The sequence below is a fragment of the Lutra lutra genome, chromosome X (genome assembly GCF_902655055.1).
Source record: "Lutra lutra chromosome X, mLutLut1.2, whole genome shotgun sequence".
In the NCBI taxonomy this organism is placed as follows: domain Eukaryota; kingdom Metazoa; phylum Chordata; class Mammalia; order Carnivora; family Mustelidae; genus Lutra; species Lutra lutra.
This window is the reverse complement of record NC_062296.1, coordinates 27,794,630-27,819,469: the sequence shown is the minus strand read 5'-3', so window position 1 is coordinate 27,819,469 and position 24,840 is coordinate 27,794,630. Positions and strand designations below refer to the sequence as shown.

The 24,840-nt window shown below is 50.6% G+C and overlaps 1 protein-coding gene and 1 non-coding gene across 8 annotated transcripts in view; both read right to left on the bottom strand.

Moving 5' to 3' along the window:
- Positions 1 to 132: 132 nt before the first annotated feature.
- The window catches only part of SEPTIN6 (septin 6), a 64,119-nt gene continuing 39,411 nt past the window's right edge, over positions 133 to 24,840 (bottom strand). For 4 of the 7 annotated variants that reach the window (XM_047715563.1, XM_047715558.1, XM_047715559.1 and 1 more), the window contains 7 exons: positions 22,602 to 22,763; positions 17,709 to 17,805; positions 14,579 to 14,747; positions 11,126 to 11,258; positions 9,473 to 9,663; positions 7,664 to 7,724; positions 3,745 to 4,441 (listed from right to left, as the gene is read on the bottom strand). In XM_047715563.1, the coding sequence (XP_047571519.1) occupies positions 4,382 to 4,441; positions 7,664 to 7,724; positions 9,473 to 9,663; positions 11,126 to 11,258; positions 14,579 to 14,747; positions 17,709 to 17,805; positions 22,602 to 22,763 (873 nt within the window). In that variant the 3' untranslated portion in view covers positions 3,745 to 4,381. Of the gene's footprint in view, positions 1,096 to 1,667; positions 3,242 to 3,744; positions 4,442 to 7,663; positions 7,725 to 9,472; positions 9,664 to 11,125; positions 11,259 to 14,578; positions 14,748 to 17,708; positions 17,806 to 22,601; positions 22,764 to 24,840 lie in introns of those variants that run through there. The other 3 variants (XM_047715562.1, XM_047715561.1, XM_047715560.1) reach the window with 3 other exon arrangements.
- Positions 1,670 to 1,773, bottom strand: LOC125092561 (small nucleolar RNA U13). The gene has a single exon (XR_007125013.1). It is a non-coding gene; the product is annotated as a small nucleolar RNA U13 (small nucleolar RNA).

Here is a 24,840-nt window from a genome sequence, read left to right as displayed (position 1 = left end):
AAGATTATATATGGGCTTGCCTCCCTGAGCCGCTGGGAGTCACCCACGTGGAAGGCAGCTACCCACTCCTCCCAGGGCAAATCGTGGTGGAACGCATCACCCAACGATTTAAGATCAGATCACACAGCCATGGAGCATTTCTTTGAATTTTATTGAAAATTGACATGGACATTAGAAAGGTATCAAGCTAAACAGTGCTGGTTTTGGGGTGTTTCTCCTGGCAAATGAAAGCCCCAGAGGGGCGGTGACCGGTCACACTTTTGAGCAAAAAGAACAACGGAGAAGAAAGAAAAACACACAGAGATTCTGGAAAACATGCAAAGAGGCTCTCTCAGGAGACACCAGACAGTGGAATGGCAATGATTGTAGGTATATACAGGAAAGAGCGCGCTTACATGGTATTTTGATGCAAGTTAAGCCAATGAATTCAAGGCAGATCTATGAACACGAAACTCTCCTTGCAGACCCCAGGTTGAGCAGAAACCTCTCTCAAAACCCCAAATGGCCCTGGAGGGTTGAATGGAGTAGTTTTGCTCTCACTAACCTTAAAGCCCCTCCTGTCTCTCCCTTCCCCACCTGAGGGTGAATGGATCCGTTTTCCCCCTTACGGGGGCAGGGGCAGGGTGAGTTCTGCAGAAGGCCTGTGAATGCTGAAGAGAGGACTGTCGCTTGACTTTCTCTTCCATATTCAGAAATGTTTAACAGTGAGTGGCCGTCGACAGTCAACCCATTGGACCGGAGAATTGGTGTTTAAAAAGGAAAACCGGGAAACTTGGGAACAGCACTTCCACACCCACAGCTGTCTCCCGTCCCAGTCACTGACACTTGGGTGAGTCGTCCTGCGGCTGTCTCTCTCAGGTTACATTTGGTCCGTTCTCCAGCTCGGAAGGTTCTTTTCCTGCCTTGCTTAGGTTAGGACAAGACATTTCCATTTAAAATACCATGTAAGCCAGGAGAACCCTTGTGGAGTGTGGTGTGTGTTACGGGCCCAGTTTGAGGGGAGAAGGGGATTGGTTGGTTTCTGGTTTGAGACAAGATAATGGCAGTCTTCTCCTTGAGACTTAGTGCAGCTGCTGAAGACAAGATTAAAAAAAGCTAGAGAGGGAGAGAGAAAGAGAAAGAAAACATGAAATTAGCCAAAGAGAAAGGACATTCAGAGTAAGACCAGGCAAGGGGCGTGGGTCGCGTGAGGCAGCACAGATGATACTAGGAGAAGACAGGTTAGGAAGGGGGTCACCGACAGACCGGAACCACCGGAAGTCTGCTGAGAAGATTTTTAAGAACACCACACACCGGTTTGAAGCTTCTTGTTTTAATAATAATAATAAAAAAAAACAGCCATGTGTGAATGCCAAATGGTTAAAACCAAAACCAAAAGTGATTTGCACCACAGGGAGGAAAAGGAAACTTCTTGGCTTAAGAGGAATGGTGTGTGTGTGTGTGTGTGTGTGTGTGATCACATGTGGGAATTTTTCAGGAAAGCCATTCCGTTCCAGTCTGGGAAAATACTGACTGGATTTGTCTCACCAGAGGTTAACAGAGTACTTAAGGGTATTTAAAACAACAACAACAACAATTGTAAGAATTACAAAGAAAAAAACCGTTTCGGTCTACAGTGAGAAAACTACCCAGGAAAAGAACTATTTTTTTTCTTTTTTTTTTTTTTCCACGTCAGATGGGTAATGTGCCAAGGTCATAACAAGGTTTGAGGGTGGCACATGTCACACAGGAGCGTGAACACCCAATCATCACGCTTATGAACTACAAAAAGAACTATGTTAATCCTTCTAGTTGACTTCAGAAAGGCCTTCTGTTCCCTCGCAGGTTAGATTTTTTCCTTTACCAAACTTTCTTAATTACAAGGGTCCTGTAAGGCACCTGTTCCACACTCGCGTGCCTGGGCCCCCATCCAGAGTTCAGGAAAGCGGACCTGTTGGCTGGTCAACAGGCACCATCAGCAGAAACGCTCAGCTCAGAAGCTGGCCTGGAGTCCTCTGCTTTGCGGGTCCCCACCCACTCCCTCCTCAGATAGTTTCCTATGGGGGTGTAGGGGGAACCCTCAAAAGCCCTGTGATGTCAACTATCCGTTTTCTCCAAACATCAAAAGACCTGGGTCTCCAGCAACAGAGAGGAACAGGCTGAATCCATTTGTGACACGGAGCCGGGGTCAGGAGACACTGAATTTCGCCTGGTTTCCGCCGCAGAACAGCACTGGGACATCGGGCCAGTCCCTCGACTTCTCCGGCTCTCCATTTCCTTTGGGTCGTATCTGTTTGATGAACCAAAATTTCTCCCTGGCCCCAACCTTCCCGCCTAGTCCCTGAAGTTCTCCCAAAACTGGCTGGCGGGTCTACTACTTTTGAAGTTTTCAGAGCTCCTCAGGCCTCAAGTAGTTAATATGTAAACAAATGCAAATGAGAAGCCCCCCCATTTGTGATGCAAATGATAACCGGGGGGAAATGGAAATGGTGGTCGGCTGGTTGTTTGAGTTTGAGATTCTTGGGAAAGAGCTGTTAAGACTGGACACCAAGACAGCAAAGCTGCAAATGCGATGCCTTTCCCAAGGACACCTGCCAGCCCTAATGTCGGATCTCTCCGAGCTACTGGCGGAATATCGTTTTTTGTTTGTTTTGTTTTGAACCTCCAAGCATGGGATCTCCTAAAATCCTCCCCTAGGAGACTTGGATTTTTCTCAAGAAACTCCAAATTTGCCTCTGGCCACTAACCAATGAGTGACTCACCCAACACTACACATAAAAACTGCACTCTTGCTCTGCCAACAAGAACAGAGAACATGTGCATACATTCGTTTCTTGTTGCTTCTACTTTTCGCTTCCTGTATTATTTACAATCTCTTAGGGAAGAGAGGAAAGCCCCTCCCCATCCTCAGCACTTCGGAAAGCCCTGAAAATTTGGCATAGCCTGGTTTTACTATGTGTTTTTTTTTCGGGGGGGAAGTGATCCCCTCCCCCCGCAAAAAAAAAACCCTAAAAAAAAAAAAAAGTAAAGAAGAAGAAGGTCGTGATCATTGCCAGCGGACTCGGAGGCAGAACTCAGAAGGAGAGGTGGGACTCAGAGTGGAAGTCTGTGGCTGGGGTGTGGGTGGGAGGCCGGGGGGTACTGTCTGCCCCCTCCCCCAAAGGAAAGCTGTCAGTTAAAATAGGAACCTTGGCTTAAAAGGCTAAATGGAGTCCAGTCCAGCTGTAGCGGGGAATACTATTCAGTACACAGCCATGGATTACTGCAAAGGAAGGGCAGAAAAACGGCGCATTAGCCACACATTATTGCCACGTGACCTTCAGCTCGCTCTCTTGCTCTCTCTCGCTGGCCAAAGGCCAAAGGACGCTGTACCTTGTGGCCCTGACAATGGAGGGCTCTCTACTTCAAAGGGGTTCCCAAAGTCACTATCCGATAGGCCCGTTATAAAAATTGTTTTAAATATCACATCCAGATAAAGTTAGGGACCTTCCCAGACAGAACCCCTCTTCTCTCCTCCCCAGCAGACAGTCTCGCCTCTTCTTATGGGTGGGTGGGTGGGGGGACACATGCAAAACACAGGTTAAAATTCATTCCATGCACCAGCTAAGGATTGGAAGACGCATCAGAGCAAAGCTGAAAACATTGCTTCTTTGACCTTGCCGTCTGGCAGTTTCCAGCATGAACCTGCAACTAGGCCTGCCTGAGTGGAACGGAGATACTGAGACACCTCAGATTTCCAGAAGTCTATCATTGAAGACACTAGGCTGATAATAACATTCAGGTTTATTCTCCCTTCTGCATTTGTGGGGTATCTGGAATTAGAGAGAGCAGAGGTTTACGGTCTTTTCTTCAGCAGTCATGTTTTCTGGAAAGGACTTGGTTCTGGATTTTTAACACAACTTGGGTGCAACTTACTTGGAGCAACTCAAAACTGGAAAAGGCGGGGCTGAGAGGCCTAAAGAAAAAGGCACCAGAGGATCTCCTTTTGGAGCTCTCTCAGAAGGGGCCATGGCTCCTGTTGTGGGTTAGGAGGGGGTCAGGGAAGCCCAGTGCATGGGGACTAACTGGGACTCACTGGCACTTATGCAGCCATGGTGGAGGCAAATACTTCAGGGAAACAAGCAGCAATCAGAATTCAAACAGGGAAGCTGGTGGTGGAGAGTAGGAGATGGGACCCTCAAACATGTTACAGTCTGGCAAAGATGGCGGGGGAGTGGCTGGTGGTGGTGGGCGGGGGGAGGGACTGGGATGCAGGAGGCATCTCCACTTCCGAGCCACGTGACCGCTGGCTTCTTGACCAGAGGCCAGACACCATCCTCAGACTCCCAGGCTTCTATAAACTTTGGCAGGAAAAGAGGGGAGGGCATGGGTTGTGCGCCCCCTCAGGCATGTTAAGGGGGGATTAGAGAAAGGGAGGCCCAGCTCTGTTGCGCAGGAAAAGGGCGTCTACAGGAAGCCCAAACTGAAAATGAAAAGAGAAGTTGGGTTAATGAATGGATGGATTAATGTACAACAACAACAACAAAAGGTTAGAAGGAAATTGTCGTGATGGCTAATGGATAAATTAGGATATAGCTATGTTAGAATAAGGTCTTATTGCATTGGCTCCTGGAAACATGCTTTCTCTCTCACATACCCCCATACCCCTCAGAGTGACAGGAGAGTGGCTTTAGCTAAGCAAAATAATTATCAACAGCCAAAGAATACTTTCTCTTTTCTTAATTACTAGGTCCTGATGCCCCACCCCAAGACACTGTACAGGAGTCCAGTCAGCAAATCTCCAACCAGGGATCCTCAGGCCGCTGGGCAGAGTGCCAGGCTCTTGGCCACGGCTTCCCTTGTACCACAGGGAAAGCAGAGGGGGTGGAGGTTTCTCCACAGGTAGACTCTGGAGCAGCCCCACTTCACTAACTGGTACCCTGAGGCAGGACTGGGAAGTATCTGGAGATGGTTGAGGGGTGTGCAGTAGGGTCCAGACCACAGTTACCTGCCACTAACTCATTTTGGGAGCCTCGGTAAGCCTCTGAAATTCCCCACTCCTCCATCCATTTGTCTTGCAAACTGAAGACTATTCCTTTCTTCTCTGCCTCACAGGATTGTTGCAAGGGGAAAATAGTATGTCATCTGGAGAAATGCTTTGGAAAGTTTTAAAATGCCACACAAGGGGCGCCTGGGTGGCTCAGTGGGTTAAAGCCTCTGCCTTCAGCTCAGGTCATGATCTCAGGGTCCTGGGATCGAGCCCCGCATCCAGCTCTCTGCTCAGTGGGAAGGCTGCTTCCTCCTCTCTCTCTGCCTGCCTCCCTGCCTACTGGTGATCTCTGTCTGTCAAATAAATAAATAAAATCTTAAAAAAAAAAAGCCACACAAATGCTCACCACTTATTCTAGTCTTTGTCTACTTCCCGGGGGAGGAGAGACCTAAACAACATGGCGATGGCCTATGCTCTGGGCAGCGTGGGCGGGTGGACATATTTTGGTACGTGTATCCTGTCCACATCCTGTGTGCGTGCATGCGCACACACACACACACACCCCATGGGCCAAGGGGCCAGAAACCATTAAGATAACAGTATGTACAACTGTGTAGGGGTCCCAGAGGAATATCTCTTGCAAGTGCAGACTGCGGGCCCCTAGAGCCTCCAGACATTTCAAAACCAGGGAGGCACAGCGAGCCTCCCCTTGCCCATGCTGCAGTTAATGAGGGGTGGCCTTTGTGATCTGCCCCTGGAATGAGGGCTTTGAAGGAGGGGACAGGCTGCCCTTGTGGCTTTCAGATGCCCAGGAACCCAGGCCCCCCTCCCTTACTTGGTTTGGGACTGTCCTCACAGTCTGCTGGGGAGAAGCCTGCCAGGAAAAGCATATCTACTTGGGGTTGGGGTGGGCTGTTCCCACTGGTTGCCAACTGTCTCTCACTTGTACAGCATGGCTTTAATTATAGTTTTGCCAGAATTCATTTTCGTAATGGCTACTAACAATGATTTACTCAGGAAAATATGAACCAAACTGTGTCAGGTCCTGGGCACTGCAACCAAAGTCAACCAAAGTCTAACCCACCAGGATTCGTCTTTGCTGTGGTCCTCCCTGAAAACAGGGGGGCAAATACGCAGAGCCCCAAGAGGCGTCGGACCCTTTGCTGGAGGCCTGAGAGCCACAGCAGTGGACAGACACTCTAGGAATTCCAAGTCTTCCCAAATGGAGATCTGCAGCTTTATTCCCATCAACTACTAGGGTCTCCAAGACTTGCCTTTAAGCCAGACAATAAATCATTGCATTATTCTTTTAGGGTTGTTTCCTTTGGCCCAATTTCAGGGGCCTTGTGTTTCAGAAGCCTCTGGGGACTTCCTCCTGGAGATTTGCTTGAAATTAGGATGTCTTGCCAGCTGCCCGAAGTCCCCAGACCGATACTGCCAGCCACAGGTTTGGCGAATAACAGCAGGCTGTCCATTTAAATCATAAACTACATTGTGGGGAGAAGCCTTCTTGATAGTTTACATTCCATGATCCAGACAAGGTAAATGTGGAAGGCGTTTATGAGACAGCCGGGGTATTTGGAACACTGGCTAGAATGTGATGGTAACACATTGTGCATTTTGTAGGTGTGGTAACGGTGGCGTTGTGGTTATGGGTTTTTGTTTTTTTTTTTTTTTTAAGAGTCATCATCTCCCAGAGACCCCTGCGTAAGTACTGACAGATGAAATGATATGGCTTTTGCTTTACAGGAATCCAGCAGGTTTGGGGATTAACAGATGAGATGGCATTGGCCATATCTTGAGAGTTTTTTGGGGACTGGGCTGTGGACACACGGGGTTACATTATACTCTCTTCTCTCTTGTTCCTGTTTGGAAGCTTCTATGGCCGAGTTTAAAAAATAGCAGTAAGCCTAATTCTGTGAAACATATACTTATGTTCCCTTGCTACTCACTGAGTCTAGAAGAATAGATAAAAGGTGCTTGATCGTTGCTATAATTAATTTATAAGCTACATGATGCCAAGGACTGTTTTCACTCCACAGACATACCAGCCCTCAGGAATCCATAATGCCAAAGGTTGCCTACTTGCCTTCTTATCGAAGGAGTTCAGGCAGCTGGTCTTTACAGAATGACATGTACGGAAATCTCTATAATATTTTAAACCTCATTTTCTTCCATTTTTATTATGGGTTTTTTTGGGAGGGGGGTGGGCACAGAGCCAAAGGCAAATTTGAGAACTTGAACCCCTTGAATAAGAAACGGCCACCAGAGGGAAACAGAGAAGCAAGTTTCCGTTGACTTGGAACATTCCCAAACCTGGGGTTCAATGTCAACCCTGACATTACAGGACAGACCAACGAGCCCATTGATCTCCCTCATCACTACCCATTAGTTAATTCTGAAAGCGATGATTAGGGCACTTTTAAGAGAAAGAAACAGCCACAGATGACACCTCAGCTACCCATCACAGAACCCACCTAGGCTACCCAGCCGTCGCAACGGCAAGTCTGAAAACACTCCGCTTGTCCCCACGCAGGCCAACATTCCACATGTACCCTGGAGACTACAGCGAACTGTTGCTTAATGCTGTCAGTCACAAGAGCTAGGACCGTGAAGCAGCTTTTTGGTGACTATGTGTGTTGAGTGGAGAGAGGGATTTGGGGAGATGTGTTCTAGAAGCCACCACCAGTTCGACTGAGAGTTAATAAAGCTTACCAGGACCTGGGTCTCATGCAGCATGCAGCAAACAGCAGAGTTAACTGTAAAACAGTAAGAGCTGATGAAGAGAGAGTGAGCTTGAGGACAAATCCAAATTTTATGAGTTGACGCAAACAATGAAGGGTTAGCGATCAAAGGAAATGAGGAAGAGTGGGGTTGGGGGAGAGGGAGGGTGGGCGGGTAGGGACCCCTGAACCATGGGCACTCTTTCTTAACCTCTGGAGAAGACATGTCTCTCTATGGAGGGTCTTCTGCCTGGAGCGGGAGAGGGGGGATTTGTCCACATGAGAACACTAGGAGGGAGCGCCTGGTCTGGGAGGAACTTCGAGTGAGCGTCTGAATAGGGAATATTTACAGTTTAGTGTCAGTTTAGTGTCAGGCTGTGAGGCTGGCCTGGGAACTGACTTCACAAATATCCCAGGCCAAGAAGGTAGCAGGTTAGAGCTGGAGGACAAATTTAGTTTTTTCCAATCTTAAAAATAGGAACCCATTCTTGCTGATGTGACTCACACACAATCCCAGATTAGTTAACATACGGCGTGTCCAAAGAGGCTTTTTTCTGGCTAGTTAAACTTTGTCTATCAGGTAACACCAAAACAAGTTCATTAGTCCGTGAATCGGACACAGAGTCTGGGGACTCAGTAACACAAATTTCTGGGCTCATGGGTGACAGTGTTCAAATTACACTTTTGAATAATTAGATTGGGGCACTGAGTGCGTTCAGATAGTAACTACTTTACTGTTGTGCCGAAGCCACTGTTTTATTCCTAAGTGATCAGTTGAGGCAGGAACAAGTCGCTAAGAACAGAAGGTGAAGATCGTGGACACCTTTTAGATCCTGGGGTCCCTTTGGTAAGGACGTGGCCCAGGACTCCCCATGAGGGCTTCCCGTGTCACACTGTGCAAGCAACTAGAGCACAGGGGACCCCTGGATAAGTCCCACTGGGAATCCTTTCCTCTCCTCTGGCTCTGGGATGCCGAACGGGGAGCTCAGGCCAGCAAAGCCTCGAGGCAGCTCAGGGTTATGGGCCTGCACGGGAGCAGGAGCCCATGCTGTCCTGCCTTACCAAGTACCGGGGGGACGGACAGAGTTTACAGTCACTGCCCAGCTTGAGGTTGGGGCACATGGAGTCTACTAGCACCTGGGGGCTCCCCACCAAGTACTCACCACCCGACAATGATGCAGCCAAGAGGGAGGGATGGCACAAACTGGGAGAACCAGACTGGGCTGCAGCCTTCAGTAAAAGCAGTTAAACTGCTGGCTGCAGCTAAGTGAGAAGCGGGTTGGGGGGCTAGAGGCATGGGGAGGTGAATACCTCAGACACGGGATGAAAAAGCAGGCCCGTAAGCCACATCGCCGCCAAGCTCTTGGGGAGAAAGAGGGTGCCTGGGGGCTTCTGCTAAGGCGGGCTCTCTCCTCTACCCTCTAAGCACTCCTCCTCCTCCTTCACCCGTTCCTTGCAATTCTGCAAATCTCATGGATTCCTCCTTTCTTTCTCCCCTCCCATGCTCCGTTTGCCCCCCTTCTGTCCCTCCCTCCCCTGCTACCTGGACCTTGCCGGGGTTTCCCACCCAGCTGAGCAGGGGGGCCGGGCCCCCGGGACCACAGCCCGCCCCTACTCTCAGTTCCCCCAACTCAGGGGACACGGAGAACAGTGAAAGGGACCCAAACGCAAAACGCACCTGTCAGCCCACAGCCCACCTCTGGCCACCAGCCCTCGCCCCCTGCCCAGTCTCCAGGCCCTGTGCTGAGGGGACGAGCAGGAGGAGAGAGAAGCCACAGCCCCGGAGCAGCCCACCACTTACTTTTTCTTCTCTTTGTCCCTTTTCAGAGTCTGTGAGCCTCCAGCCTGGGAGCCCTGGGACTGGAGCAGCTCGGCCGCTGTCTTTCTCTGTTTGAAGGCGTTCACTTCATCGTCCAGGGACTTCTTCTTATCCTCCAGCTTCTTCTTCTCATCCTGGTGTAGCTTCTTTAGACGGTCAAACTTCTCATGCAGCTGGCAGGGAAGCACAGGGGGTCTGAGGAGAGGCCCCCTGGGAGCGGCTCCTCACGGAGCCAAGTCCAGGGCAGGTGGGGACCGGCGGGACCGGCGGGGACCTGAGGAGACATTTCTGCCAAGGATTGCTGTGATGGCACCAGAGGGCATGGTGTCTGCGGTAGGTCCCTCCCCTGCCACCTCATCTCCACGTCTCTGCTCTTGAATGTGGTCAGGGGACTATTAATGTCTATTAATTAAAAATTAGTATCAAGAACCGTTCTGGTGTTATTTGTATTTTATGAGGAAACAGGGCAGAGAAGTGAAGGAATTTGCCCAAGGTTAATCCACACTTCGGAGGATTATATGGCAAGATGGCCCAATATGAGAGGGGGCCTCTGCCTTCCCTTACTCCCTCTGGTCAAGGAGGATCACCACAGGTTGCAGGGAAAACTTCAGCAGTGCCGAAGCTGGTCAAAGAAAATACTTGTCCTCAGACATGGAAGGAGATGAAAGGATTTTATAAAATGGAATGAGTGCAGAGACCTCAGCTTTGACCAAGGGGAGACTCAGTTAGCCCTGGATAGAACCTAGACACCCGAAGGAGAACAGTAAGAACATTCTGGCACGCCACTGTGCTAACAAACCAGAACGTGATCAAGTCCCCTGAATACCAAGTATAACCTCACTTTCTTTGAGGGTTCTGGAGAGAATTTAGGATTCCGTAGCAATCAAATCCTACCACAGAGGAGGACAGGTCTCCGGGTCCTACAAATGTTTGGGACTACCACTTAGTAAGGGGAGATGGATGACAGGCTGGCTGAACAGATCAGCTTTTACTCGTCCCCTGGGGTACTGTGGTGGAAGCTGTGGCCATCCATTTGCCCTAACCTGGCTTTTGTTCACTGGCCTTTCACTCATTTATCTTTGAGAACCCCTCGTGTCTCTGCTCCAATGTACCAGGTGGCATTTTGCTTTTGAAAAAGTGAAACTGAAAAACAAATCAATATGCATGCCATGGACTTTTCCCTTGACTCTTGAGCAGCACTGCCCCATAGAACTTTCTGTGGTGATGGACATGTTCATAGCTGGGCTCTCCAATATGGTAGCCACCAGCTACAGGAGGACTGAGCATTTGAAACAGGGTTAATGCAACTGAGAAACTGAGTTTTACATTTTATTTCATTTTAGTCCATTTAAGTGTAAACAGCCACACGTGGCTAGTGGCTATGGGAGTGCGAGGCTCTAGAGAATTAAGGGACACAGAACGAGAACACATCCCAGCCTTGGGGAATGAGGGATCAAGAAGACACAGATCTCACAGCATCTTCGGTGCCAGTCAAGGCAGGGTTGCTGATGCCGGGCCCCATTCCTGCCTGGAAGCTTCGAGGCTCCTGCCGGCTGTGTCCTTGGGGCAAAAGCCTCTGCTGAGTCCAAGCTGAGACCCTCTTCCTGTCTGTTGGGCAGTCAGGGTCACATTTACCTCTTTCTCTGCCTCTTTAAGTTCAGCTTCTTTCTCTTTGACTCTCTGGACAAACATCTGTCGCATCTCCTCTTCTTTTTTCTGGAGCTCCCCCAGGAACTCATTCCTTTTGGCCTCATATGTCTCCTGTAAGCTGCGAATACGGTCAGGTTAATTCCCCTGCCTTTGGAATGGCTCTTCATCAATGAAAACTGGCCCCAGTGATCCTCCCTGTGTCCCCCCATCCTCCCTTTCCCCCATTCTGGGAGAGGTGCAAAGACAGAACCATAAAGCTGCAGGCAGCTGGCTTGGTGTGTGACCGCAGGGTCACGGGCTGCTCGCGGGGGCTGAGGTAGCCCTGGGGAACTGATAAGACACTTGGAACTGAAAGTGACTCCGAGCATCTGTATCTCTGACCCGGTTACCCAGGTGAGGAAAGAGGACCAGAGAGGTGAGGCAATTTGCTCAAGGCCACAAGGAAGGAACCAGAAGCTGGGTCTCTGGTCTCTTAATCTGGGTCCTTCCTCTGCAACTGGCTCCCACATCCCGGCTCCGAAATGGACCATATTAGTAGACTATTTCAAAAAACACGTGGTGAGACTCCACCATGTGCTAGACACAGGCCCAAGCGACGCTATGCTAGTTATTCAGCATCTAGAGCCAACAGCCACTGGGCCCACCACCAAGGAACTCACGGTCGGTCTACTGGGAAGTGCCCAGGCCAAGTCTCCCTGCCCCCAGCATCAGTTTTAAAACCACAGGAGTCAGCCTAGTGAAGAAGAGGAGGGCTCATGCTCTGAAGAGGGCAGCAGGTGGAAAGGCACATGTGGAGAGACGATGATGCACTTGGGGAGCTGGGCAGGTCCAAGATGGCCGGAGAGGATCGCAGAAGCTTTGGAGCAGAGGAAGGTGAGGTTCCCAAGTCCAGCGGGAGAGAGCAGGTGTTGGAGGTCGCCTTACACACTTGGCCTTTTAGCCACTGCAGGGTTTCAAGCAGGAGGATTGACTTCACGCCATTTGAAAATGAGAAAGACTCCTCTGGCTGTTGTGTGAAGGACAGACTTCCCCACAGTCCAAAGAAGAAATGACGGGATGGCTCACTCCCACAAGAAAGCCGAAAAAAACAATGAGATCTTGCCATTTGTCACAAGACAGATGGAGCCGGGGGTGGGCGGGGGGCATAAGACTAAATGAAAGGAGTCAGTCAGAGAAAGACAAATGCCAGGTGATTTCACCTGTATGTGCAACTTAAGAAACAAAAAAATGACCAAGGAGAAAGGAGAGACAGACAAACAAAAAAACCAGACTCTTAAATACAATGAATCATGGAACACTGCATCAAAAACTAATGATGTACTATACGGTGACTAACATAACATAATCTAAAAAATACAGAGAATAAGGTTGCCAGGTGTGGGTTGGGCAGGGGGTGTTGGGAGGAGACGGGTGGGGATGGAGGAAATGGGATAAAGAAGGAACGATGGGGGCGCCTGGGTGGCTCAGTGGGTTAAAGCCTCTGCCTTTGGCTCGGGTCATGATCCCAGGGTCCTGGGATGGAGCCCCGTGTCAGGCTCTCTGCTCAGCAGGGAGCCTGCTTCCCCCTCTCTCTCTGCCTGCCTCTCTGCCTACTTGTGATCTCTCTCTGTCAAATAAATAAATAAAATATTTTTTTTAAAAAATCCAGATTTGGGGGAACCTACAGGACAGTGAGGGAAGCAGAAGGATGTTAGAACAATTTGGGTTTTTTGGCTCGGGCAACCAGATGGACAGTGGACCCAGGAAGTGCAGCAGAGAACCCTGGGAAAGGGGTATGTTTACGAGGGGACAAGACAGAGTGAAGCTTCGACCCCCGCACTTGGGGGTATGTCCTCCATGGGGCGTCCGAGTCAGAATATCTGGTTGGCAGTTGGAGCAATGGGTTTGGGGCTCAAAAGCATGATTTCAGTAAGAAGGGCTGATTGTAGAAAGAACTTGCAGCCAAGAGAACACAGAGGGACAGGAGCAGAGGCCCTAGAAAGGAACCCTGGGGTACCCCAACATTTAAAGTGAGCTGAAGAAAAGGAGCCTGCCAGTGTGGCCCAAAGGAGGAATGAGAGAGAAGGACCCGACCCTGCCCGGCCAGTGTGAGGGAAGCCAAAGGCAGAGAGAATTTCAGGAAAGAGGCAGTGGGGAGGGATACTGAACGACATGGTGAAATAGAGAACGACGGGACTCGGAGGCCCCATCATAACTAGCCACGAGTTATGTGATTGTCGACCTCGGAGAGGCGCGGTGGGGGCAGAAGGCAGTAATTACAACCGTTCCTTCTCTTTCCCACCAGAGCCACACTTCTTGAAAGGGTGGGGGAATGGCGAGGAGGAAGAGTTAAGGGAGCATTTCTTCAGGATGAGCATGTTGGCTTGCAATGTGGAAAGCAGCCAGGGCGAAGGGCAGAGATTTGGGTAACAGGTGTCCAGGATGGAGCGGGAGGAGGGGCAGGGACTAGAAATGAGCAGGCAGGGGCACACGCCCTCCTCCAAAGACGCAGATTAATGCTGTGGGAGAGGGGGGCCTGGGTGGCTCAGTCAGTGAAACGTCTGCCTTCAGTTCAGGTCATGATCCCGGGGTCCTGGGATCAAGTCCCGCATCGCCCTCCCTGCTCAGTGCAGAGCCTGCTTCTCCCTCTGCCCCTTCCCTCCACTCCGCTTGTGCTCCCTCTCTCTCTGATAAATAGAGAAATAAATCTTAAAAAAAGATAAAGCTGTGGGAGGGGAAGGAGAGGGAAAACTGAGGGAGTGCCCACCAGAGAGGTGAGCACAACTTCCCCCATCCCCAGGAGCTCCAGCTGCTCCTGTCCCCGAAGGGGAGCGAGTCCACTCCTTCAGAACCAGGCCCCCCTGCAGGACTGGCCACGCTCTGCCCCTAGGCCGACTTCATGCTGGGAACAGGTACTGTGGGATCTCAGGGACCATCTGAAAACCTGGGCCCACAAGCACCCCTCATTTCCTAATTGAGGCCCAACACTTCCTGAGAGGGGACTGAGCTGTAATAAAGGACATCCTATGGTGATTTCCAGTGTGGGACTTATGTCACACATCATGAAGACAGATCAGATGGCTCTTGTCGGCATAGGAAACCACTTTCAGAAACATGCCTCTTAAAGAAAAAAAAAAGAAACATTCCTCTTGTCTGAAAGCATCTCAGATTCTGATTTGAGAAGTATGTCAGAGATTATCAACATCCCACAGTCCAAAAAAAACTTGCCCTTGAACGCAGACACTAAGACAGTGCCTGAAGAGCATGAAGGTCAGCGACAAGTGCACAATGACTGCTACCCGGTCCCGTCATCTGGGCTTGACAAGGGGAAGGAGGGGAAGGAGCAGCTCAGAAATCTGGCAGGGCAGCCTGAGTCCAAAGAAGCAAATGGGCCCGTGAGCAGGGTCCAGGGCAAGGCTTCCACAGTTACAGGGTGGGCCAGGCTGGCTGGAGGGGTACCTGAAGGGTTTGCTGTCGGGGTCTGTGTCCTTGAAGCCCATCTCCTCCAGCTTGCAGCGCCGGTAAAGCTCGTAGTGCCGGCTGTGGGTCTGCTCCCGGAGGTCCTCCATGTTCACCCGGATCAGCATCTCCCGCAGCTTCACGAAGTCACAGTGGGCCTCGTTCTCCACTGCACGGCAGGGGAGGGGGGTTGAAAGCGCACTGAGAGGAGGGCCAGAAGCAGCGGAAACGGACTGATCGAGAGGCCAGAGGCCTCCTGGCCACGTGGCCCCTCCATCTGGGTGTACGCAGCCTGCGAATTGGCCTCCTGATCCCCTTTTCCACGGAAAATGCACATGGACAGTTACAAGGCTGACAATAACAGAAAACTGCAAAACCATAAAAAAAAAATCTAAGAAGGCCTTCCGCGGCACCTCATGGGAATGTCTGTTTGCTCTGTGCTGCGTTTGCATTCACGGCAAATGCACATTCAGCCGTCCATCCCATGAAGAGTTCCAGCATCTCTGCTCCCAGTATTGTGTGAGGCACCGGGAATTCAGAAACGAAGTCATGGAGCCTTGCCCTAAGGAGCTTACAGTGGAGTGGAAGATCGGAAGCAAACAGGCAAATACAATGCAAAAATTACCAAAGTGGAGGCCTGTGTGGTGCAAGCCCAGAGGATGGGCGGGGGCCAAAGGTGCCCCAGCAGAGTGAAGGCTTCACCAGAGAGGCTCTTGAGGGAAAAATGAGAATGTATCAGGCAGATCGGGAAAGGGTCTCAATAATATTGAGACACAAGGTCTCAATAACGTTAGGCAAAGTTACGTGGCCAGCAAGCGGCGGATGGGCGTGAAATGCAGGTGAGCTAAGGGGGGGGCAAAGGCTCCAAGCAGGCGCCAAGTCTCCAAAGAATAAAGGGGAACAACTAGGACCTCTAGACCACAGTGGCCAGAAAGGGTGTGGACCAAGGTGTGGCTTGCCTGAATGGTGGGTCGGAGATTCAAAGGAGGTGTGTTTTAGAGGGTGGATGGTGGACCCACAGCAGCAATGATGACCAGGCGAAGCGGATCCCACTTTCTGGCCCGAATGAAAGTGCCCCCCCTCAAAAGAGTAGGGCAAAGGTCTGTGGCTGTGTGCCTCCAGGCATGGCTCCCCTGGGTTACGGTGGGGGTGTCTGGCCTGACCATGAGGGACAGTGGTGTCTGAAATGACGAACTGGCCTAGTCACCCTAGGTTCTGTCTTCCAGGGCCTGGAGAGGGGAGTGGGGGCAGGGAGGGGGTCTGGAATGACAGAGTGACCTTTTCAACGCTCACATCAGCTCACATAACCCCTCTGCTTGAGGCCCACGGCCCTGGGGCACCAGGCGGACTCATTGGAAGAGCATGCAACCCTAGATCTTGGGGTCGTGAGTTTGAGACCCATACTGGGTATAGAGATTACTTAAATAAGTGAAACTTTTAAAAAAATTAAAAAAAAAACCATTGCCTTGGGAATAAAGCCCCCTGCTGCCATAGAACACAAGCTAATGTTAAAAATTACATCAGTCATGGGGCGCCTGGGTGGCTCAGTGGGTTAGGCCTCTGCCTTCGGCTCAGGTCCTGATCCGGTCCTGAGATCAAGCCCCACATGAGGCTCTCTGCTGAGCAGGGAGCCTACTTCCCCCTTTCCCCTCTGCCTGCTTCTCTGCCTACTTGTGATCTCTCTCTCTCTGTCAGATAAATAAATAAAATCTTTAAAAAAAAAAATTACATCAGTCAGGCAATTCTCCGGACCAGCTCTTCCTCCATCTCTGCACAGTGATGCCCGGTGGCCGGTCAGAAGGATTGACTCCAAGGTCACTTGGACAGAACAGTGAACTCCAACTTACACAAAAAACCTTCAAAAACCCCTCTGCCGGTTAGGTGTGCACGATCTAAATGGCAGGAAGTCACTGGAACCAGTTGGCTGGTTTCTCCTCATTTTACTCCACATGATTGTCTCTCAGACCACAGACTCATTCCCAGCTAGGACTATGGGTCCAGGAACCGTTCACAAATGTTCCTAGCAGAGCATCTCGGCCCCAGATGGTAGAGACGACCAAAACCTAGCACGGCTCCAATAACCAGTCCTGTCCTACCTATGGAAAAATCCAGCGACCACTGGAGAGGCTCCGGTGTGCCCAGAAGCATGCCAGCTTTGTATGCGAAGTGGATAACTTCCCACCCACTTCCGGTTATTTGCTCAGTGGCAGGGTTGAGCATATAGTCCATCAGTCGCCCTCTTGCACACGGTACCCCTCTAAGACCCAGCTTAGAGCTGAAGATTTGGAGGACCAGAAGCTTCTTCTACCCATGGCCAGTGTCCCAGGCCTTGCTGTATCCACAGAACTGACTAGCTCCATGGGTAACTTACCACGGGTCAGGCAGACCACGAAAGGAAGTGTCCTGAGTGTATATACGTCTGTTTTGAAATTGTATAATAATTGCATAAAATTTATATATATATATACACACACAGAGAGAGAAATAAAGAAGAAAAAAATGAATACCAATGTATCTACAATTCCGATGAAACAATAACAGCACCTTTGTGTCTCTGCCTGGACTTGAAACGAGGCTGAACCACTATTCTGACTCCGGGCTTCACCATCCTTCCTTCCTCTTTACTATTTCGCCACTTACGTATGAATTCCTAAGAAGACTGGTCTTCAGTGTTGTCTACTTTGGGAATTCACATCAATGAAGCCGTACAGCATGTATGCTTCTCTGATTTATTAAGCCCAGTCTTATGTTTCTGAGATTCATTCGTGTACGAGTAACTATAATCCATTCATTTTCACCACTAATATCCCATTAGATGAACGTTTTGCAATTCATCTGATCTATTTCAGATGGCTTTCTGGGTTGTCTGCTACGCATCTGCTATATTCTTGTACGTCTCCTGGTGCCCTAGGGGCACCTGAGGCCAATACCCATGTTTTCTTGAACGTTTTTGTTTTAGGAACTTCTCCATTAGAGACCAAGAGACCTGCTCATGGCAGAGAATTCAGGGGCAGGGCCAGAGCTGCTGGAAGCCGCAGCCATTTGAGTAGAGACCAGGGATGAGTTAGGGACTAGCCGCACAGCGGCTGGACACAGGGAAAGGGGCCCTGTCTCCTGGAGACTCACTCACCCTGCACGGTGCCCCAAGGATACTGCCGCGCCTTCATCATCTTGTTGCCTATCTTCAGCTCCTCTGTGCTGCCGATGACAGCGAACGGCAGGTGCGCCTGGAACAGAAGGCAAACTGAGTCTTAGAGCAGTGCTCCTGGAAAAAGGCGTCGAGTGTCCCTTGATACAACCGTTGCCTGGCTCTGGGGCCCTGGGCCCATCACACCATGGTGGTGTCCCTCCCCATCGCCATCACCAAGAGGCATTTCTTAAGCTCTGAGCTGCATGGGGCTAAGAGGCCTAGTTCAACTTCTGCCATCCAGAAATTCTCAATGACGTAGCCCAACACATAGGGAACAAAGACAGAGAATAAGCTGAATACTGAGTGGATACCCAGATCAGCGCACACGTGCTCAGGGGGGACAGAGAGGCTAAAGGGAGCCAAGGGGGCTAGGATCGCTGCCCCCTCCCCGGAGTGTGAGAGCCCGGGCAGCCGGTATATACTAGAACCACACTGCTGACCGAGCTATGCATTCCTCGTTCTCATCCTTCCCCGAAGCAAGAGCTCCCGCAGAACTCTTGAACCTAAAAGTCAAGTCCGCAGGTATTTTCCTATATGCCCATAACCCTACTGGGTTGTTTTAAGGGCCATAAGGGAGACAAAGGAAGTAGGAGACACTCTTTCACCTTCTAGGAGCTTACAGTCTTGTTGGGAGCGCCAGAATTACACACTTGGAATCATATGAGACAGAACAGGCCTGGTTGATGAAGGTTTTGGAGGTCAAAGAAAAGACAACTGCCCGCGGCTGGTAGTGGGGAGCTTGGGAAACACTCCCAGGTCCCCGTCTCCCAGGGAGCAGGCAGGTCATAAGCACTGGGAGACCTGGCCAAGTGGGACTGCCGAACAAAAACACTGTTTCCAAACCAGGTGATCCTGGGTGGGGCTTTACTCAAAAGGGCTCGCCCCAGACAAGTACAAGGTCACTGGAGCAAGCTTTCTTTGGACTCATTTGCTGCCTGATCCATGCTATGCGTATTTACTGAGCCCCTACTATGTGCTGGACATGACCAGGACGACATTGAAAAAGCTCTGAGCCCTCTCCTGGAGAGCGCATTGTCTGGTGCGGGAGAGAGACATGCCGATAATAACAATGCGGTAAAGTCTCGATTAGAAACATAGGTTCAGGGGCTCCTGGGTGGCTCAGTGGGTTAGAGCCTCTGCCCTCAGCTCAGGTCATGATCCCAGGGTCCTGGGATGGAGCCCCACGTCGGGCTCTCTGCTCAGCAGAGAGCCTGCTTCCTTCTCCCTCTCTGCCTGCCTCTCTGCCTACTCTTTCTGTCAAATAAATAAAATCTTAAAAAAAAAAAAAGGAAAGAAACACAGGTTCAAGAGCTGGAGGAAGAGAGAGCAGCTCACTTCATGAAGTCAATGCCGGTTTCACAGAGGAGGCAGCAGCAATTTTACCAACAGCTGGGGTAGCTACAGAACTGGCAGGAGCAGCAGTGGCAGCTCACATGTCTTGTTGATGCTTTTCAACCGCACTGCGACTTAGGCATTCTTATCCCCATTTTATAGACAAGGAAACTGAGGCCCAGGTGCCAGCAGGCACACAGCAGTGAGGGACAGAGCTAGGAATGGAACCCAGGTCTCTCTGGCTTCAGAGCCCACCACTGGTCTGTCACACCCACGGAGGGAGTCCGAGCAGCAGATGGGGTGAGTGCTCCAAACTCTGGGGTGACCCGGCTGTGCAAGGTCAGAGGATAAGAAGCAGCTCGATTCTGGCAAACCTACAGCAAATGTCTTTTGTTTGCCTGATCTGCTCACTGATGTCACAGCCAATCCTTCCTCTTCCTTCTCTTTAGCACTTGCCCCCCAAGAATGTTCTTCAGGATGGAAAACCATAGGACTCATCAGGATATCAGCTCTAGGACACTTGCAAGTCTCCCAAAGAGCTTGGTATGCCCCTGAGGGGACTCTCCCGTCACCTTCTGTCAGCTGCTCTCAGAGCATCTCCTCAGCAACCCCCTCCACCCCTTCCCACTCCACTCACTGTGCCTGAAGTGGGGACAGAGGAAAAAGGAGGTTAAGGGTACATGGAACACGGGCTGGGGTGGCTGCGGGAAATGTTGCGTTGATCCTAGGAGGAGACTGAACATGAGGGTCGTTGGGTGTGTAACACACGGGGCGCGATGGGGGCACTGAAGTCGGAGGGACATCCGGGCATTCCCACTCAGGACCCCCAAGACAGGTGGGGACCCTCAAATCCACCCCCAAGCACTTTCTGGGAAAATACCACCCCTCCTGCCAAGAGCCAGGGCTTCAGCCACGAGACACAAAAGAGCCAGAGGGCAGCGATGGCAAAGGACTAGACCGGGGGAGGAGGTGAGAAAGAGAACCTTCTGGCGCATTCCCGGCTCTTAGCCGAAAGTGATGGAGGGGGCTGTGTGAAATGGGCAGGGATTTCTCTGGGCTCAGGAGGAAAGGAGGGAGAAAAAAAAACTCAAGGAGAAAAAAAAGGCATTAAAAAAAGATCAGTTTGTCTTCCCTTGGGCCTGTTAGATTTCTCCCCACAGGCCTTGGTTAGTTAGGGGACAGGGTCACTGGCTTCCCCTCTTGCTCACCACACAGTCACTCTAGCCCTTGCCCACTGTAAGGAAGGCCCAGCCCCCGCCAGGGCTCCCGAGACCTCTCAGGGCACACGCTTGGCAACCAGCAGCAAAGTCTGTTCTGATAAGCATCCACAAGCGGAATTTTCTGGGTGCTGCTGGGCAGCTCTCACTGGCTTCTCGCAACAACCCTATGGGGCAGTTCTCATACTCTCATCCACTTGCAATCTGGGGAAAACGACTCGCCCAGGTCCCTAACTCCTGGGCCCAAATCTTGCCAGGGAACAGTAAGGCCACCATGCTTTTGCTGCCTGGCCCTCCTGGCCCCTCGCTGCCACCCACGTGCTGCCTCCTGGCTGAATGGCATCTGCTGGAAGCCAGCTAGCCACGAAGGGTAGAAAAGCATGGGGCCGGGCTTTGGCCCACGTTCTGCTGCTCTTGAGTGTCGGGTGGTTTAGACGACCCAGAGAGAGTCAAGCAGAGCAGGGACAGGGTACACCCTCCAAGCAAACACCCTCCCGGGGGTGGCACTTTGCAGCTATGGGCCCAGGAAGGAGACTCTGATGGCAGCAGGACGGCACTGCCCCTGAAACGCAGAGGGAAGGGTCCCCCGACGTCAGACATCCAGTCTCCAAAAACTCTGAGAAGCTCTCAAGCCTCCTCTTGGGAGTCTGTTCTCAGATTCACTACCTTTCCTGTCTCATGTCTACCTTGCATTCCTCTCAGTATATTTTGAAGGGTTGGATGGGGGCGCTTGGGTGGCTCAGTCGGTAAAGCGTCTGCCTTCAGCTTGGGTCATGATCCCAGGGTCCTGGGATCAAGCCCTGAGTCAGGCTCCCTGCTCAGCGAAGAGCCTGCTTTTCCCTCTCCCTCTGCCTGCTGCTCCCCCTGCTTGTGTTCTCGGTCTCTCTCTCAAACAAATAAAAATAACAAAATCTTTAAAAGTAAATTAAAAAAAAAAAAAGGTTGGATGACCCAGTTGGCATGACTTAGTCTATTCCAGTTCCAGAACATCCATTATAGTTGGGAGGTTGGATGACCTTTCTCCTCTAAGGGCCTTCTAATAGCGAATGCATCTCGGGGGTACCGACGGGCAGCAAGGCGGGCGGACACAATGACTTGCCGCCCCGCTATGCTAATTTGTTTGCCAAATTCTAGAAGGTAGCAGCTGATACCGTAATGATAACTCAGGGGCGGTGGCAGCTGGAAAGTTTTCTAAAAATGGCTTTTATTACCAGTCTTTCCTGAGTCTGGCTATACCCGGGCATTATGTCATTAGGAAAAACTGATGCCTCTCAACAGCAAGAAAAAAAATCTGTTCTCAAAGCAGAGGCTTTCTGAAAGCTATTAGCTGTCTCCTTGAAATCACAACATTGAAGAGTTCACAGCAACAGCATCAACACATTGTAAAGAAGCTTGAAGAGATGTTTGACTCCCGCCTTGTTCATTACGCATTCCTCTAGGTGGCGGGTGGGGGGGTAGTGACGTGGGAGAGGAGAGGAAAGATGGCAAGTCGGGAGGCTTTTTTTTTTTATTTGATTCATTCACACTTAATAAAGCAAAGCATCACCCTGAAACTTAAAAATAACATTTCTCTAGTCACCAGAAAAATTGGAGGCTAGATGTCATTTTTTTCCTCCCTCGGAGGGGAGAGGGCTCGATGATGCGGAGTCTCGGAAGCCAGCCAACTTTCCCTGCTGTGGTTGTCATGGCATTGTTTTGGTCAGAGAGGAAGACTGTTTGCCTTTCTGGCAGTCCTGGGGGTTGGGGGGGAGGGCTGGTTTAGACCGAAGCAGCACCAAAGAGGAGGGTGGAAGGAGAGGTCCGAATCCTCAGCTCCAGACTCTTCCTAAAGTTGGCCTTTCCCTCCCTCCGTCTCTAGCTATTAATCTCTGCATCTCTGAGCCTTTGAAGCAGCCAAGGATAAGGGAGAGGAGCTGTTTGGGTTCTGGATTCCTTCTCATAAACACCCGAGATTCAGACGATGGAGAGTTGATTGCGGTAAAATGAATGGTGTTGTTCGACTAGTTTGTAACATAATAAACATAGGGGCGCCTGGGAAGTTCAGTCAGTTAAACGTCTGCCTTCAGCTCAGGTCACGATCCCAGGGTTCTGGGATCGAGCCCCACACCTGATTCCCTGCTCAGCAGGGAGCCTGCTTCTCCCTCTCCTTCTGCCTGCCATTCCCCCCTGCTCATGCTCTCTCGCTCTCTCGCAAAAATAAATAAATGAAATCTTTCTAAAGAAGAAAAATAATAAAAACAAACAGCAAATGGTCAGCAAGTTGAAGCCCTCTGCCCACACTCACGTTCATGGTTCCATTGATCTCTGCCACTGACTCATCATCTGTAGGGAATTGGTAGATCTGGACCCCGTTGCTGACAAGTTCGCTGGTGATTTTGATTTTGAACTTTGTTAGCTCACTCTTCGAAATGGCATCTGATTTGGCGATGATGGGGATGATGTTCACCTGGGGAAGGAAGGCGCAAAGCGGAATCTCTGTTGGTAATCTGCGACCGATAGCGGCATGACAGAGGACTTCCATGAGCTCAACCCACCAGCCCAGGACTGGCCACCTCTACAGCCAAATCACAGCATAATAAATGACGATGGGGGCCACTTACTCAGTGCTGTGTGCTGAACTAAGTGCTTTACATGGATTAACACAATTAATCTTGAAGACACCCCTCTCACTTTACCGATGAGAAACTGAGGCACAGAGGGGCTAGGTAACTTGTCCAAGGCCACAGAGCAGTAAGTAGCAGAACTGGGATCCAGATTCAACTTCGGCCTTATTCCTAATTCCACAGTCTTAACCAGCTGAGCTCCAAATCGATGAGCTGTGTGATACCTTAATATCGAGGTCACTGCTTGAGTGATTCCAATCAGAAAGATGACAGTTGGGAATCTGTGCTTGACAAGAAGGGCAGGGGGCCTCTCCTTGTCAACAGTAAATTGTTCCAACCTACCCGGGGCAGGTTTGCCCCAGTGTGTTAGGGACCCACCTCCTTTCTAGCAGCAAACTTATGAACCAACCCAGCTGGAGGGAGAGGACCCTCTCAGTCTCCGGTATGATCTGAGACCTCAAGCAAACAAGAGTTACCCTGCCTGTTTTGCGATTAATTTCTGCACAAAGCAAGCAGGTGGATATGTCCAATTGCCGACAGCAGGACAAAGGCCTAACGCCACACCAAGGTTCAATCCACCTGAGCCCTGGCCCTTGAAATGACTCCAAGGAGAGACAGGGCTTTTGCGGCGGGAAGGTAAAGAACTGTGACACGCACGTGTCTTCGTGAGACAGAGCACACCTGGGCTCAGGTTCACGTGCGGAGCAGAGGCGTTGCCACCAGCAGACTTGGGGCAGGGGGTGGGAAGCATCATCGACAGTCCTTGGGCCCCAGGAAGAGCTCTACACTTGGAGGCTCAAGCCAGCCTGCTTTATGCTTTACCTGAGGAGTACCTGCAAAGGTTGTCTCCAGTTTCACATGCAGATCAGAGAAAGATGGGACCCTACAGGTACGTTCCTTAAAGTCTTCGAAGGACACAGGGCAGCGGGGGGTGGTGGGAGGGTCAATGCCGTTGCCAAGGTGGAACAGCAGACAGAGCCAATTCTCCTCGTCACTTTCCACCATGTCCCCATGGACTTAGGACCAACGTGTGCCAAAGGCTGATTAACTCCACCCAACCCACCCACCAGACCACTGGTGCGTGGCTCTCTGCTGCCCTATACAGGACACGCAAGGCATAGCGACCTTTCCAGAGCAGCCCAGTGCTCGTGGGGGGTGAGCATCCTGGGCAAAAAAATGAAAAATTTGCTTCTATTTTGATTTGAGCTGAAAGTGTCTTTTTATCATGGATAGGCTACTAAGTAATGCATATAAATTAGAATTTCACAAAATAAAATACCTTGGAGTCAGAGATAGCCAGGTCCAAATCCTGGACCCCTTCCTTACAAGTTGTCTGACCTACAGAAAGCCACTTGGCTCTCTGTCCCTCAGTGTTCTTGTGAGGAAGTGGGTATAATGGTAACCACCACCCTGGATTCTTGGAAGGATGAAATAAAATAATGCATATACGGTACTCGCCCCACAGCCAGGCACATAGGAAATGTTAGGGGGAAATTGGATTAGGCTTTTTTAAGGAATCTTGCCTTTATTCTTTTGTACAGTAAATAGTCCTTTCAGAGGACAAATCCTTGTCTGATTTCCGTCTGGCATGGGACTTACATTTTTTAGTTCCTTTCAGGGAAGGACACGACTGATTCCCGCAGCCACCTTTCTCAGGCCTGGAGGCCACAGAACATGGTGCCAGGGATCCAAGTTCGAATTTAGGCTCTGCCAGGAGCCAGCTGCATGACAACAGGCAAGTCCTTTAGCCTCTTAGAGCCTCCGTGTCTCCTCCGGTAAGTGGGGGATAATGGCGGTGTTTGCCTTACTGGGCTGTGAGAATTCTAGGAGACGGTCCAGAGGGTGCTTGCCTCAGAGTGGCATATAATGAGGATTTAGCAAACATTAGCTGCTGTTACTAAAATTATTACTGATAATAGA